Raw genomic sequence first — 12,998 nt, 5'->3', positions numbered from 1 at the left:
TCCCCACATCAAATTGAAGCCTTTCTTCTGCAGCTCCCATTCACAGGTGCTTGTCTCGTTATAACGGATTCTCTTCAGCAGAGGTGTGTCCTCTTCGTGATTTTTTACCTTCCAAGCTTTGTTCACAAACGGCTTCTTAGCCCTGCTTCTAAGGGAATGCTTGTCCCTCAATCTCAGCCTGCTCCAGGGAATCTGTGCAGCCTGACCTTCTCCAGGATGGAGCAATTCCTTTGTTATCTGAAGATAACAAGCCCATTCAGGTGCCAACAGTCTCTAATAGTCCATCTATTCATAGACAGAGAAACCAGTTCCACTCCCTTTTTTCCTTGTGAAACGTTTGCGAGATAAAGGCACAACAGAAGACGGTGCTGGAACATAAGGGTGGAAATCACTTATAAAACCAACCTTCCTCTCTGAGGAGGGAAGTGTTACTGTTCAGGTAACATTGGAATGGCAGTGCCACTCCAGGATGTGCCGTGGAACTCATGTAGGACGTCGTTTTACATCACAGAGCCTCAGCTGTTTGCAAAATAGAAACGATGCTTTCCTAACCTCTGGGAAACATCTGTTCTGAGGATGGCAATTGCTGTCAATCAGCCTTATAAATAAAAATTTGAAACCTCAAAAAAAGACACAGTTCATCTCTGGGCATCAGAACAGCCCCTAGTCCAGTGCCCTGACTGCCAGCAGACAAGACCTAGGGAAGAGCTGAAGAAAAGGATGAGGAGCTGGAAACATTGCCCCAGGAACTAACTCCCTTTCAAAGAGAGTATTGCCATGTCAAGATGAGGTGAAAGCCAAGGTGAGAGTTTCAGCATGCAGAGAAATGAGACAGCAGCACAACAGACTTTTGCTTGGGGTACAGATTTACACCATCAGGGATGAGGAAAGAGCACTGCTCACAACCAAGAATGGAGCCAAGGGAGGAGACAGTGGAGGACATCTGGAGGTTTCAATGAAGAAGAGAAGTGTGGGACACATGCTACTAATTTTCTTAGTTAATAAGGCAGTTTAGTTCCATTTACCAATAAACTCCACATCTACAGATCCTGCACGCTACATCCCGAGCTATAAATACGGAGTTCTGGCAGTGGACAACAAACACCTACCTCTGCTTCTTTCTGCTTTTCAAACACTCAGGAGACTTCAAGGGGATGGACAAGCATTGCATGCAGGCAAGCTCTGATCAAGCACAAGGATTCTTAACAAAGAAGCAAAAGTTAAGTTCTTAGCCTTTCTCAACAAAGGTTCTTCACAAGGTTCTTCCACCACGAGGGCAGTGCAGCACTGAGGCACTAGTCAGAGAGACTGTGAGATCTTCATCCTTGGATATTTTGCCTTGACAAGGCCCTGAGCAACCCAATTTGGCTTGGTCCTGCTGTGAGCAGTGGATTGGACTAGACGGCTTCCAACCTAATTCTTTCTATGAGAAGTGTATATTTACATGCAGTAAAACAGCTGAGGGGCAGCACCACCCTTTAGGGGGCAGAAGGTCATGCACTGGAAGTTGTGTCTGCCTGTTAACGCCAGCTCCAGAATCAGGGAAACCAGCAATGGAAAAAAGGGTGTCCTAGTGGAGAGCGAAAAGCAAAATGCTGCAGAAGTAAGGGAGCAGAGATGCAGAGAGTGGAGGACATTTCCTCTGCCAGCCCTTGAGAAATCCCTCCCCATTGCCCAGCTGCTGCTGAAGGGCTTTGCCCCTGTGGAGCGATGGAGGAGCTTTGGGAGCTCTCCAGGGGCAGCAGCAGTGCATTTCGCAGAGACCTGTGAGAATTTCTTTCCACTTCAACAGGATGGCAGCTATCACTTCACCAGCCTTCCTGTCTCTGCCCAAACAACCTTCTCACCCACAGCAGGAATTTTGCCCAGACCAAACAGAAACCTCTTCAGACTTTTGGATGTAACTCAGACAAAGCACACCTGATTTCACCATGCCTAGCAAGGCACCCCAGCCAGCCAAAAAGTGCTGAGAGCTGAAATCTGAAATAGCTGGGCTTGAGCTTGAAACAAGGATGTTTGTCACCCCATTGCACAGAGTTACTAAGACCTTGATTGTCCATCACTCACTCAAGTGCCCAGCAAAGCCTCAACAAGGGCAGCAATGCTGAGCACGAGGTTTTGGGGGAGTTCATGGGTGAGAGGGGTTTCACACCTCCCACTATACCTTAAACCTCAATAAAGTCATTTATTCAAAAGCCATGTGGCACCTGGCAAGTGACTGAAGACTCTGGTTGTAAGTGACACTGGGAAAAGGGGGGACACGTTTCAAAATGCTTCCATTTCATCATTAACTTTAACATGTATACATCTTCCTTTGGAGTACACTGGTGCTGGGACACTCCATTTTAGGACTAAAATGCTGCATTCCCAAAAGACAAGGAGAGAAAAAAGAATTCAATGCTAGTACTGTGTTCAGGTGGTCATTAATATTATATGCAATGTAAAATTTTAGGCTATTACGTTTTAAAAGCAATTATCCCAGGTGTAGGTGTAATTGCCACAGAGTAGAATAGTAAGATATCCAAACTATTTATCCATGGGAATGGCTTTTAATTCAGCAGTTTTGGAAGAAGAAATTAACAAGTAAAATTGTTTACCTCAGTAGAGAGCATTTATTCACACTGTTTTATTTTGTGTTGTTATTGTTTTGGGGAGTTTATTTGTTTTTATTTGTTTGTTTCCTTGTCAGGCAATAAAAGTTTATTCATTGTTTGTTTGATCATATTAAGAAGAAGGAAATCAACAGATTCAGAGAGTTTTCTGGAATGCAAAGGGGACATCCAAAATACTGTATCATCCAGTTATTTAAGCTGGAATACTTGTGAGCCTAATATTTCTTCATGGACACTTTTTGATGCTTTTACAGAGTTAACAAGCCAAGCTTTTCTTCTCTTTAAAAATCCACCTGTTTTCAGAACTTGGATGTGCTCTACACATCTGCACACAATGCGAAGACTGACTTATCCCCAGCACATACTCATTCACCTGGCTTCCAAACCATAATCCCATACTGATGTAGCTCTATATTATATGTCTCATTCCTTGCCAGACAATACATGCCTCATATGTTTCCGCAAACTATTCAGTGTGGGAACCTGTGTCAGGATAATTCTCTTACTGCAGGTTAACAGAATCATCACACTTACCTTTAAAATACAGCTGCTCCTGGAAGTAAATATTTAGCAGCTCACAGCAACGTTAAGACAACCAAGAAGTGCAGGATCCCTTCCCAATTCCCCATAAAAGGAGCAATTTGCTCTGGAGGTCTTCCCCTCCCCTTCCCTGTTTGCATAGACCTGGCCATGCTACACACGTGTATTAAATCTAAAATCTTTGCCTCAGTGTAGACCGAAAGAAAATAAAATGGAACTGAAGCTCCACATTTGTTTTAGCAGGAGGAAAAACACATGTATTGGATCAACATTGAGAGACCACAGAGAAAAGTCAGAGCATTACTTTTGAAGGAAGGAGGGCATGTCACAGCAAGATGCTTTAAAAATTGGAGATCAGCTAAAGGTTTGGGGACAGAGAGTCTTTTATTGATCTCTCCTAACAGTCTGGAAAGAAAAAAAAAATTGTTAATTTAATGTTGAAGTTCTTTAACTACAGACTGATATGAACATCCCAGAAGGCAGGGAAATCACCTAACAGAATTCAAGAAGCTAACAGCAAAGTCATTTTAAGCAGAAAAGGAAGCTGATTCATAAGCAGTGAGGAGGAAAAAAAAAACAGGGATTGTCACCTTCAGCTCCTGTCATACCATTAATGGTGAAATAGATACCAATGGTTCATACCTGTAATTTGTCAGAACTGTTCTTGCTCTTTCAAATATCGGCTCCAAAAGCAAGAAAAAAAAAGAAAGAAAGAAAGAAAGAAAAAAAAAAAGAAAACAACAAAAGACTGAAGGTGTTTATGCACAGTTCTGCATACCAGGGGCCTGATCCCGTAAAATATGCCACGAGCTTTCCCTTTCAGTTGACTTCCTGGCGTGTGGGAGGCACCTGTTCTGTGTTCCTACTCCCTGGAAAGGAACAGCAGCCTTATCACCCAGCTCACCAAGGAGAGGATCGAGCACTGGCTGCAAAGGCTGTGGCACCCCTGCAAGATAAGGCTGTGGCACCAGGGGAGTCAAGCAGTGCACAATTTTCCCTGTCTCCTGTACAGCGAGAAAAATCCCAATCCTGGGCTTAAAGCTCCAGCAGAAAATTTCTCATCACTTTCAGCTCCTTTGCTTCAGGAAAAACTGCAAGATCTCACCTTAATTCTGCACTTCTCCATTACCACAGGTTACAGGTTCTCTAGAGATTCACAGATCCAGTAATTTTAAAGCCAGAACACATCACAGGGATTATGTATTTGATAAACCCACACAGTAACTCCTCCTTCAGCTCTGTGAGTGGAATTTGTGGCAGAACATACTTTTTTAAGTTTTAACCTCATGTAACCTTAAAGACACAGCTCTAAATGAAACAGAAGGGATTAATGAAACTTGCAGTTGACAAGTTCACTTTGTGGTTTGCCTAAATGTGGTACCTACTACCTCTACTATCCTAAATCTCCCTGAATTTCTCATTCATGTCAAACCTGGGAGTGTCTTTGGGCTAACTGTGATGAATTTACCAGGTCTTCCAGCCTAAAATTTGAGTCCCAGGTACATGATCATTTTTGTAGCTGTTTTTTGACTCCCTTCCCATCTTGCCTAACAAAGAAATGTGAGTGGATTTTCACACTCCTTGTACAAACACAGTTTTTCTAATTATTGCTCTGAAGAAGTTCAGACTAAGGAATGAGAAAAGCTAAAGAAGAAACTGCATAAAACAGAAAGGAGTGATCAATGTAAAATATGTTAATCGATCAACAAGAATTCATTAGTTAATGCTGTTAACTGTTGTGCCTGCATGAAATCTCCCTGCCAAAAATAGTTTTATTACAGGGTATATTTCACCTGCTCAGTACTTATGTTCTCTAAGGTGACTGTTAATTATAAAGCTGCTATCACACAGTTTTTGGGTTGAAAACCACCTGTACAATTAAAATACTCCTTGAAGACACATGGGTTATGAGCAGCAGACCCTGTGGTATCCAAATCTTTTTCTAGTCTTCCATCCAAAACCAGAGGAAATAAAAGGTTATTTTTATCATGTTGTTCCTGTTGAATGCAGGAATTATACAATTTACCTTTGAACAGCTAAAAATCAGATATATCAAAAAACAAAAAACAAACTACCAGGATAGACTGTTTCCAGTGATTGATGCTGGAATAATTTTATTTCAAATCTATTGCACATTTTCATATTCATGGTGTTTGTTTGCTTTCAGGGCTTTCCTCAGCTTGGACAGTGGAAACACGTTCATCTGTTTCTTTCTTGGCTTCCAGTCGGTTTCACTTTCAGATTCTCATGTTTCACACTCCAGCCTTCAGGTTTCAAGCACTGCGAGGGTTACTTATTTCATTTAAACAAACAAAAAACCTGCGGCCGCAGGGCGCACACACACAATGTGTCTATTGGTCTGCAAAGCTTGAGCGCATCCTGCCCACTGAAGCATCTTCACGATTTTTCTCTGGGATTTGCAGAGAGAAGAGATTAAATAAATAGGAGTGATGATGAAAAAGGGATCTATTCAAAAAAAAAGAAAAAAAAATAACAAACAAGAGTTTTGCAGCGCTCTCAGACTGACCTCAAAAAAACATCATTACCTATCACCGATTGCATGATTAATGTCGGATTAATGATGAGGAGCCGCGGCACCGGACTTGATGCCCTGAAGGAGTGTCCCAAGACCTAAATAGTGACGGCTGCATTGCCACTCGGCGGCTGCGGTGGGGTTTGGGAGCAGGACAGCCCCTTTCTCACGGGGCCGCGGGGGTGGGAAGGCGGTGGGGCCTGTCCCGGGAAGCGGATTTCCCAGGAGTGCGGTTCTTCCGCGGGAGCGCCCGCCCGGGGCTGCGCACACTCCGGGGATGCTTAATTTAATCATTTATGCTTTAAAATGGTTGAAACAGCTGAGCAAAAGCAGGGCAGCGAGTGCGAAAAGGGAGGGTGTTTTGTGGGTTTTGTTTGTTTGTTTGTTTTGCGGGGGAGTTTTTTTGTTTGTTTGGGGTTGATGGGGTTTTTTTTGGTTTTTTGGGTTTTTCTTCCGGAGGAAGGGTGGTATTTAACATATGGCACTCGGTAATCTCTACACGGAGGCTGTTAAAACATCTGCTGCCTCCCAAACGCGTGCGGCAGCGCCCGTGGGCACGGGGACAAGGCGAAGGGGCATCTCGGGCACAGCCGCGCTTCCCAGGGCCGGTGTTTCCCAGCTGGAAACGGGCACCGCGCCTATTAAAGTCGTCGCACCGGGGGAAAGAGTTCGGGGTTTGTTTTTTCCTTTTCTTTTTTCGCCTTTTTTTTTTTTTTTTGCACGACGTTGCTACAGATCAACGGCACCTCCTCGTGCAGAGCTGGCATGCTTCCATTTATTGATTTAGGGAGGGTGGGTTTTTTTCCCTAACGGGACACCCCCATCGCGCGCACACACAGAGCAAGGTGGCCCTTGGCTGCTCCCCCGGCTGCCGCCCCATCGCGGGGTGCGGGGGGCTCCCCCGCATCCCTTCCCCGCCGTGCCCCAGACATCACCCCACTTCGGAAAGTCGGTGCCGGACAATTAGGACACCCGTTATCCTCCCCCCCTGCCCCGAAACCCACATAAATCACAATCGCTGCATTGTCGGGCTACAAAGCCAGACGGGAGCGCTTATGAATTTAAGTTTGGAGAAGGAAAACGTGCGCTGACACAACACGCTCCCTGTTCACAGGAGTAGCCAGGAAGGGGAAATGAATGGTGGAAGTTAAAGAGCCTTTCATTGCGGAGCGCGGCGGGTCCCCGCTCACCGCCCTCGACGGACGGCAGGGGGGTGCCCCCTCCGCGCTCCCTTCCTTCGCCCTCCCGAAAACGGGAGCCTTGCCAGGCAAAGCTCAGCCCGATTCCGCCCCCGGTAAGCCCGCGGCTCGGGGGGGTGCGGCTGCGAGGGGCCACACACGGTGCCCGGCGGCTCCCGGCGTTTCGCGGACGGGACGAGGGGGCGGCGGGGATGACTTTGCGGGAAGATGCTGCTACTCGGCCCGTCCCGGCTTTATCGGAGGTTGGGGGCGGCGGGAGGAGGGCGGACCACACTCCTGCTGGGCTTTTTTGGTGGTCAAGTAGCCCTTCGCTCCGACGGGCGTCCCAGCCGGTTTTTGCCAAGGAAGCCTCGCCGCTTGACTCCGACGGGAGTCGGCGAAGCCGGTCCCACCCCTCCCATCCTCTTGGATGCGGAGGACCGAGGGCTGGCGTGGGAGGGGGCAAGTGTGCCCACTCGCGGGCATCCACGGCCGCTCACCCCGTTTGCCCTCGGTGCAGCTGCCGGGACCGGGCGGTGCATTCAGGTGAGGGAACTCCCCTAGCCCCCATCCCTCCGGATGCTTGCTCTCGACGCCGGGGCATCAAGCGTCCTTAAAATATAATCTGCCCGGTAACAATCAGCGCGCAGCGGCGAGAGCCCCAGAGCCATTGGCTATGCAAATAGCGGGAGGGGAAGCGGCGCCCCAAACTCCCCCCGCTCGCACTTTTAAGGCGGTATTTCGGTGCCTGCCGCTCCCCCCCCCCCCCCCCCCCCGCCCCCCCTCCGTGCCGCCCAGGGGCGGGGGGCCGCGGGGCGGCCGCTGCGGGCACCCAGTGCCCCGCATGCCCCGGCAAGCGCTTTTTCCCCTTCGGGAGCCTCCGCTCTGCTGCAGCCGCCGGAGACTCCGCGGAGCTGACACATTTTGCAGCTCCGACCAAGTGCGAGCAGGGTGGAAGTCACCCGGTGCGGGACATAACCCCTCTCACCTCCCCCTCTGCTCCCCCAGCCAACCTTTCTCCCCTCCTTCCTCTCTCCCTCCCTCCGCCGCTGGGTTTCCTAGAAAGTTATATCAGTGTGGCCATGCAGCGCTAAGACGGTTCGCGTGCTCGAAACACGTCTATGTGCCGCAGGAAGTAGCGTGGTGGTTGTTAGATTTCGCCCCAAAAGGCGCCGCGGAACCCCCACTCCTCGAGGAATGGGTTTTTTGGGGGGGTTCTGCCCCTCTCCGGTTGCAGATTAAGGAGGTGCCGAAGCGGGGAGGGCGAGACGTGCATTTGGCACCCTGCTATTGTCAGGACGTTTCAATACTTCGCCCCCAGCGTCCCGTTGGGTACCGAGGGGAGCCCATAATTCCTCGCAATGAGAGGGAAATAGATTGGGACGGGGTCCCGCAGAAGGAAAAGTGTGGAGCGCAATTAATTTGGTTGCTGGAAGGAAGAAAAAGAGAAGCTGTCATTCGTGTGTGTGTGTGTGTGTCCCTATACGAGGGCCTCCTGGTTCCTTGTTAGCTTATAGAGAGGGGAAAAAAAAAAAAGCGTTTGATGTTACGTCTGACCAGCTGCTGTTCTCCAGAATAACAAGAGAGAGAGAGAACTGCCTGCCCTGGCGAGTTGCGTCACTTCGCTTCAACTTTAGGCTAGAAATCAAGAGAGAGGGAGAGACAAGTTTCAAGTGAGGCAGGAGCGAGCTGGAAAGCCCTGTCTCCTCCCACCCACCTACCCTGTCTTCCTCCCACCCACCTACCCCTCCTCCTTTACCCCTCTCCTTTCCCCACCCCTTCCCCCCCCCCCCAAAAAAAAAAAAAAAAAAAGAAAAAAAAGGAAAAAAAAAAGAAAAAAAAAACCTTTCCCATCAGAGAAAGAGGGAGATCTCTTTGGAAACATGGAGCTGCTGTGCTGCGAGGTGGATCCCATGAGGAGAGCTCTGCCCGACCCGAACTTGCTGTACGATGACCGCGTTTTGCACAACTTACTAACCATAGAGGAGAGGTATCTGCCCCAGTGCTCCTACTTCAAGTGCGTCCAGAAGGACATCCAGCCCTTCATGAGGAGGATGGTGGCCACTTGGATGCTGGAGGTTTGTACACCCCGGGAGCGGGAGGGAGGCAGAGCGGCCCCGTCCCCTCTCCCCCTGCAGCCCCCTCGCCCCTCCGCTCGCCGTGGGGTTCCTTCTTGTTCCTTCTCCCCCGCTTCCTGAGCTCCCCCGGTACGGGAAGGGGCGCGGGGGCACCAGCAGCCCGCGGGGGAAGTCGCCCCTTCCGGGGGGCTCCGTGGAGCGGGTGCAGGAGAGGGGAGGAAACGCGGCGTGCTGGGGATGGGGGGGGTGGTGGTAGTGGGTGAGTTGGAAAAGTCATTTGCAGTTAAAAAGCAAAGCCGCCTCCGGGAGCGCTTGAGTTCGAGGCATTCCTGGGAAAAGCGAGTTGCGCCCGGGGCAGGGCGAGGGTCGGGGGGTCCCCCCGCGTTTTGCCCGGCGAGGGTTCCATGCCCACGTATGCACTGGGTAGGACGTGCCTGTTCCTCGCCATGTTGCGCTGCATGCGGGCTCTGCTCGCCGGCGCCGAGCCCGGCTTCCCCCCTTTTCCTTTTCCAGGAGGTCGGGAATGCCCCCCCGGCCCCGCGGAGCAGGACCCCCGGGCAGTCGGGGTCCCGTCGGGCGGGCGCCGAGCCCCCCGTTCGCCCCGATGCTCCGGGCGGTGCTGCCGCGGGCCCAGAGCCCCGCAGCCCGGCCACCTATCCTTTGCCCCTTCGCATCTCCTTCGGGGGGCACCTTTCCCTGTCCAGACCCCCCGGGTCGTAAAGACCAGACTCCCCGCTTGGTTTTCGTGTGAGATTTGTAGTTTTTCTCCGCGGCGCCGATTTTTGGTGAATTTTTGAAAGAATTTCGCCCCTCGCTCCCTGTGCTAAAAGGATCCAGTCGGCTCGGGCTCTCCCCACCCCACCTCGCCCTCGCTGCGTCTCTCCCGTCCTTTCCCCCCCACCGCGGGATCGGGGGCGCAGGGCTGGCGGACACCCCGCGGGGAAATTTTTGCAATTGTCGGAAACGATAGGGGAACGTTCCGGGATGCCGCCGGCCCCAAAACCGGGACCCCTGGGGATGTTTTGATATTTTTTATCGATTTTTTGAAAATATGACGAAATAAAAAAAGGAAAAAATTGGGTCGCAAAAAAAAAAAAAAAAGTCGGAGGCTGCTCGCTTGCTGCTGGATGGGGCTTTTCGGCTCTCCCACACAGTGTCTTGAATTCATTTCTTACTGAATGAACTAAAGGAATGTGAAAGCCGATTGACAGCCTTCCCAGCCTCTCCGGAGATCTCCCCCTCCCCCAAAATTTAGCTCCCCGGGAAACAAAAATAGCAGGAGCCAAAGCAAGGGAGGCAGTGGGTTTGTTTCGTGGGTTCATTCATTTATTTATTTTTTCCTCCTTGTCTCTTTCTCTCTTCCCATCCCTTCTATGTGTCCCCCCCCACACCCCATCCATCCCTCCCCACGCTCCTCGCCTGCAGGTCTGTGAAGAGCAGAAGTGCGAAGAAGAAGTTTTCCCTCTGGCCATGAATTACTTGGACAGATTCTTAGCTGTGGTGCCCACTCGGAAGTGCCATCTGCAGCTGCTGGGGGCAGTGTGCATGTTCCTGGCCTCCAAGCTGAAAGAGACAATCCCCCTCACAGCCGAGAAGCTGTGCATATACACGGACAATTCCATCAAACCCCAAGAGCTGCTGGTAAGCAGCCCCCTTATCCCCTCCTCTTTGGCAGTGCCGGCATCGCTTCCCTGCCCTTTGCTGGCACCCATCACTGTGCCACCCATCCCCTCCCCTTTTTTTCTTTTTTAAAAAACCCCCACACACTTTCCCCAGGTTTCCGAATGGCCAGAAAGCACTACAACACTCGGGGCATCAACCAGAGCGGCAGGGGGACACACACACGGGGACATCCCTGTCCTCTGAAGCCGCCCGGCCGTGCCATGCGGCGCTCAGACCTACTTTCCCGCCTCATGCGGGGAAACCCTGGGGTTGCCAGGGTTGCCGTGGGGTGCTGTGGTTGCCGGGAGGCTGTGTCCGTGTCCCGCTGTCCGTGTGTCCCGGGGGTGTCCGTGTGTCCCGGGGGTGTCCCGGGGGTGTCCCGCTGTCCCGCGGGGACACCTCGCCGGGCGCACGTGCGCGGGGCGGGCGGCGCGGCGGCGCCACCTGGCGGCAGCAACGCGGCCGTGCCGGGAGCGGGCGGGGGCGGCTCCCTGAGGAATTCGGGGGGATCCGCCTCGGTGGGGACGTGGGAAGGGGTGGCTCCGGTGCCCCTCGCGGTGGGTGTTGCCCGCGGGCTATCGCCGAGGCCGGTGATGTGTGTGTGTGTATAAATGTCATCCTCAGAGAGGGTGGACCGGCCTCTGCTCGGGGGTGCCCAGCGATGGGACAAGAGGCCACGGGCAGGAACTGATGCCCGGGAAGTTACACCTGAACATGAGCAAGAACTTCTTTTCTGTCCAGTGACCAAGCACTGGAACAGATTGCCCAGAGAGGGTGTAGAATCTCCCTCACTGGGGATATTCCAGAACCCTCTGGAGGCAATCCTGTGCCATGTGTTCTGGGATGGCCCTGCTGGAGCAGGGAGGTGGGACCAGATGCCCCACTGTGGTCCCTCCCAGCTTGACCCATCCTGTGTTGGTTAAACCACCCTGTGCCTGATAATTCTCCATGGAGGGCTCAGCCTAGACACAGAGAAAGCAGAAACAAACTGAAAATTATTGAAGGGAATAGCTAATAGTTGTTGAAGGGGATAACTAACATTTACCTGGTGGTGCGGGGCGCTGGGCATGCACAAGAGCCCCTTGGTGACACGAATGCTCTGTCATAGAGATGCAAGTGGCCATCCATCCGAATCCCAGGAGAATTTCTCCTATGAATCACTGAGAATTTAAAGAGATTCACATGGCCATCTGAATCCCAGGAGAATTTCTCCTCTGAATCACTGGGAATTCCCCTTGGGGAGGGGCTGGGAGCTCATGCTTCCTCAGAGTAAAGAGGCTTGCCCTGCAAAGGCTGCAAACTCATGGACATGCGTTGTCCCCTTGGTAGTATGGACTGGCAGAGGAGGTGCTGTGGTGCCCATAGGAGAAGATACAGAATGATGTCCCTACTTTTTTTGTAGGATTGTAGCCACGTGGATTTAGGCATGTGTTTTAATTGCTTCCCTGTATTCAGTCCTCTGGATTTACTGTTCCATGTCACAACAGAAATATTGGGAAGAGCAGTCTTTAATTTACATAATTGCCATTATGTTCAAACACTTTACAGGTTTTCTTGAGAAAGGAAAAAAAATCCCCACCTGGTTTTTGTGGCCTTTTGCATATATGTGGATGTGAGACTTTTCAGGCTGTGGAGGGCTCTGTCATAATCCAGTAGGAATGTCCGTAGGGAGGTTAAAGTGGGCATCTGTTCAGGGGAATGGCTGCAGAAATGGCATTGTGGGGTCCGTGTTTATGGTTTCTCAGTAACGCTGGTTGATGTCTCCTCGGCTGCAAAATTAAAGGACTGCTTTTCAACTTACCAGCTCCACAAGCTCAGCTGGGGCTCCCCCGCCACACCTGGCTCCATCAGGATCACGCATCCTCGGGACACAGGAATCAGTGTGTGGAATTTAGTGAACACCAAATAGCTGGTGGATGAGACAGCAAGCGAGTTGGAGACCTGAGCTTTGATCACTCTGTGGGGCACTGAAAGGTGTTCAAAACTTAGTTTTAGTTTAGGTCTAGCCCTGCTTGAACCCTGTGGCTGGATCTGGTGATCGGGCACCATTTCCACATGGAATCCCATTGCGGGGAATGGCCAGTAGTTACATACACGCCCAAGTTTTCCTTCGATTTTGCTGGGAGTTTTGGGTGTGCGAAGTATGTGGGAATGGATCCTGCATGATTTACTGGCAGATAATTTACCCAGTCTACTTCTTGGCTGTGTTGTGTGCATTTCCTTCCTGGAAAGCCTGTCTTGAAGTAGTTTAAGCACCATCAGATTTATCTGCAGGACATTTTGAATACAGTTTTGGGAGGGAATGCCGTCAAGCTAACTTCCCAGTTTTGAAAAAAAGGAATGTATATCTAGGTTATTTTTGTGCATGGCTATCCCTAGGGCTTTAAATGGCTAT

At 50.8% G+C, this 12,998-nt stretch overlaps 1 protein-coding gene across 1 annotated transcript in view; it reads left to right on the top strand.

Moving 5' to 3' along the window:
- Positions 1–8,681: 8,681 nt before the first annotated feature.
- The window catches only part of CCND2 (cyclin D2), a 29,205-nt gene continuing 24,888 nt past the window's right edge, over positions 8,682–12,998 (top strand). The window contains exons 1-2 of the mRNA XM_027701120.1: positions 8,682–8,941; positions 10,367–10,582. Of these exons, the coding sequence (XP_027556921.1) occupies positions 8,747–8,941; positions 10,367–10,582 (411 nt within the window). The 5' untranslated portion in view covers positions 8,682–8,746. The remainder of the gene's footprint in view (positions 8,942–10,366; positions 10,583–12,998) is intronic.

This window comes from Neopelma chrysocephalum, unplaced genomic scaffold (assembly GCF_003984885.1).
Source record: "Neopelma chrysocephalum unplaced genomic scaffold, ASM398488v2 Primary Assembly neopelma1_149, whole genome shotgun sequence".
NCBI lineage: Eukaryota > Metazoa > Chordata > Aves > Passeriformes > Pipridae > Neopelma > Neopelma chrysocephalum.
This window is presented reverse-complemented; position numbering and strand designations above follow the sequence as displayed.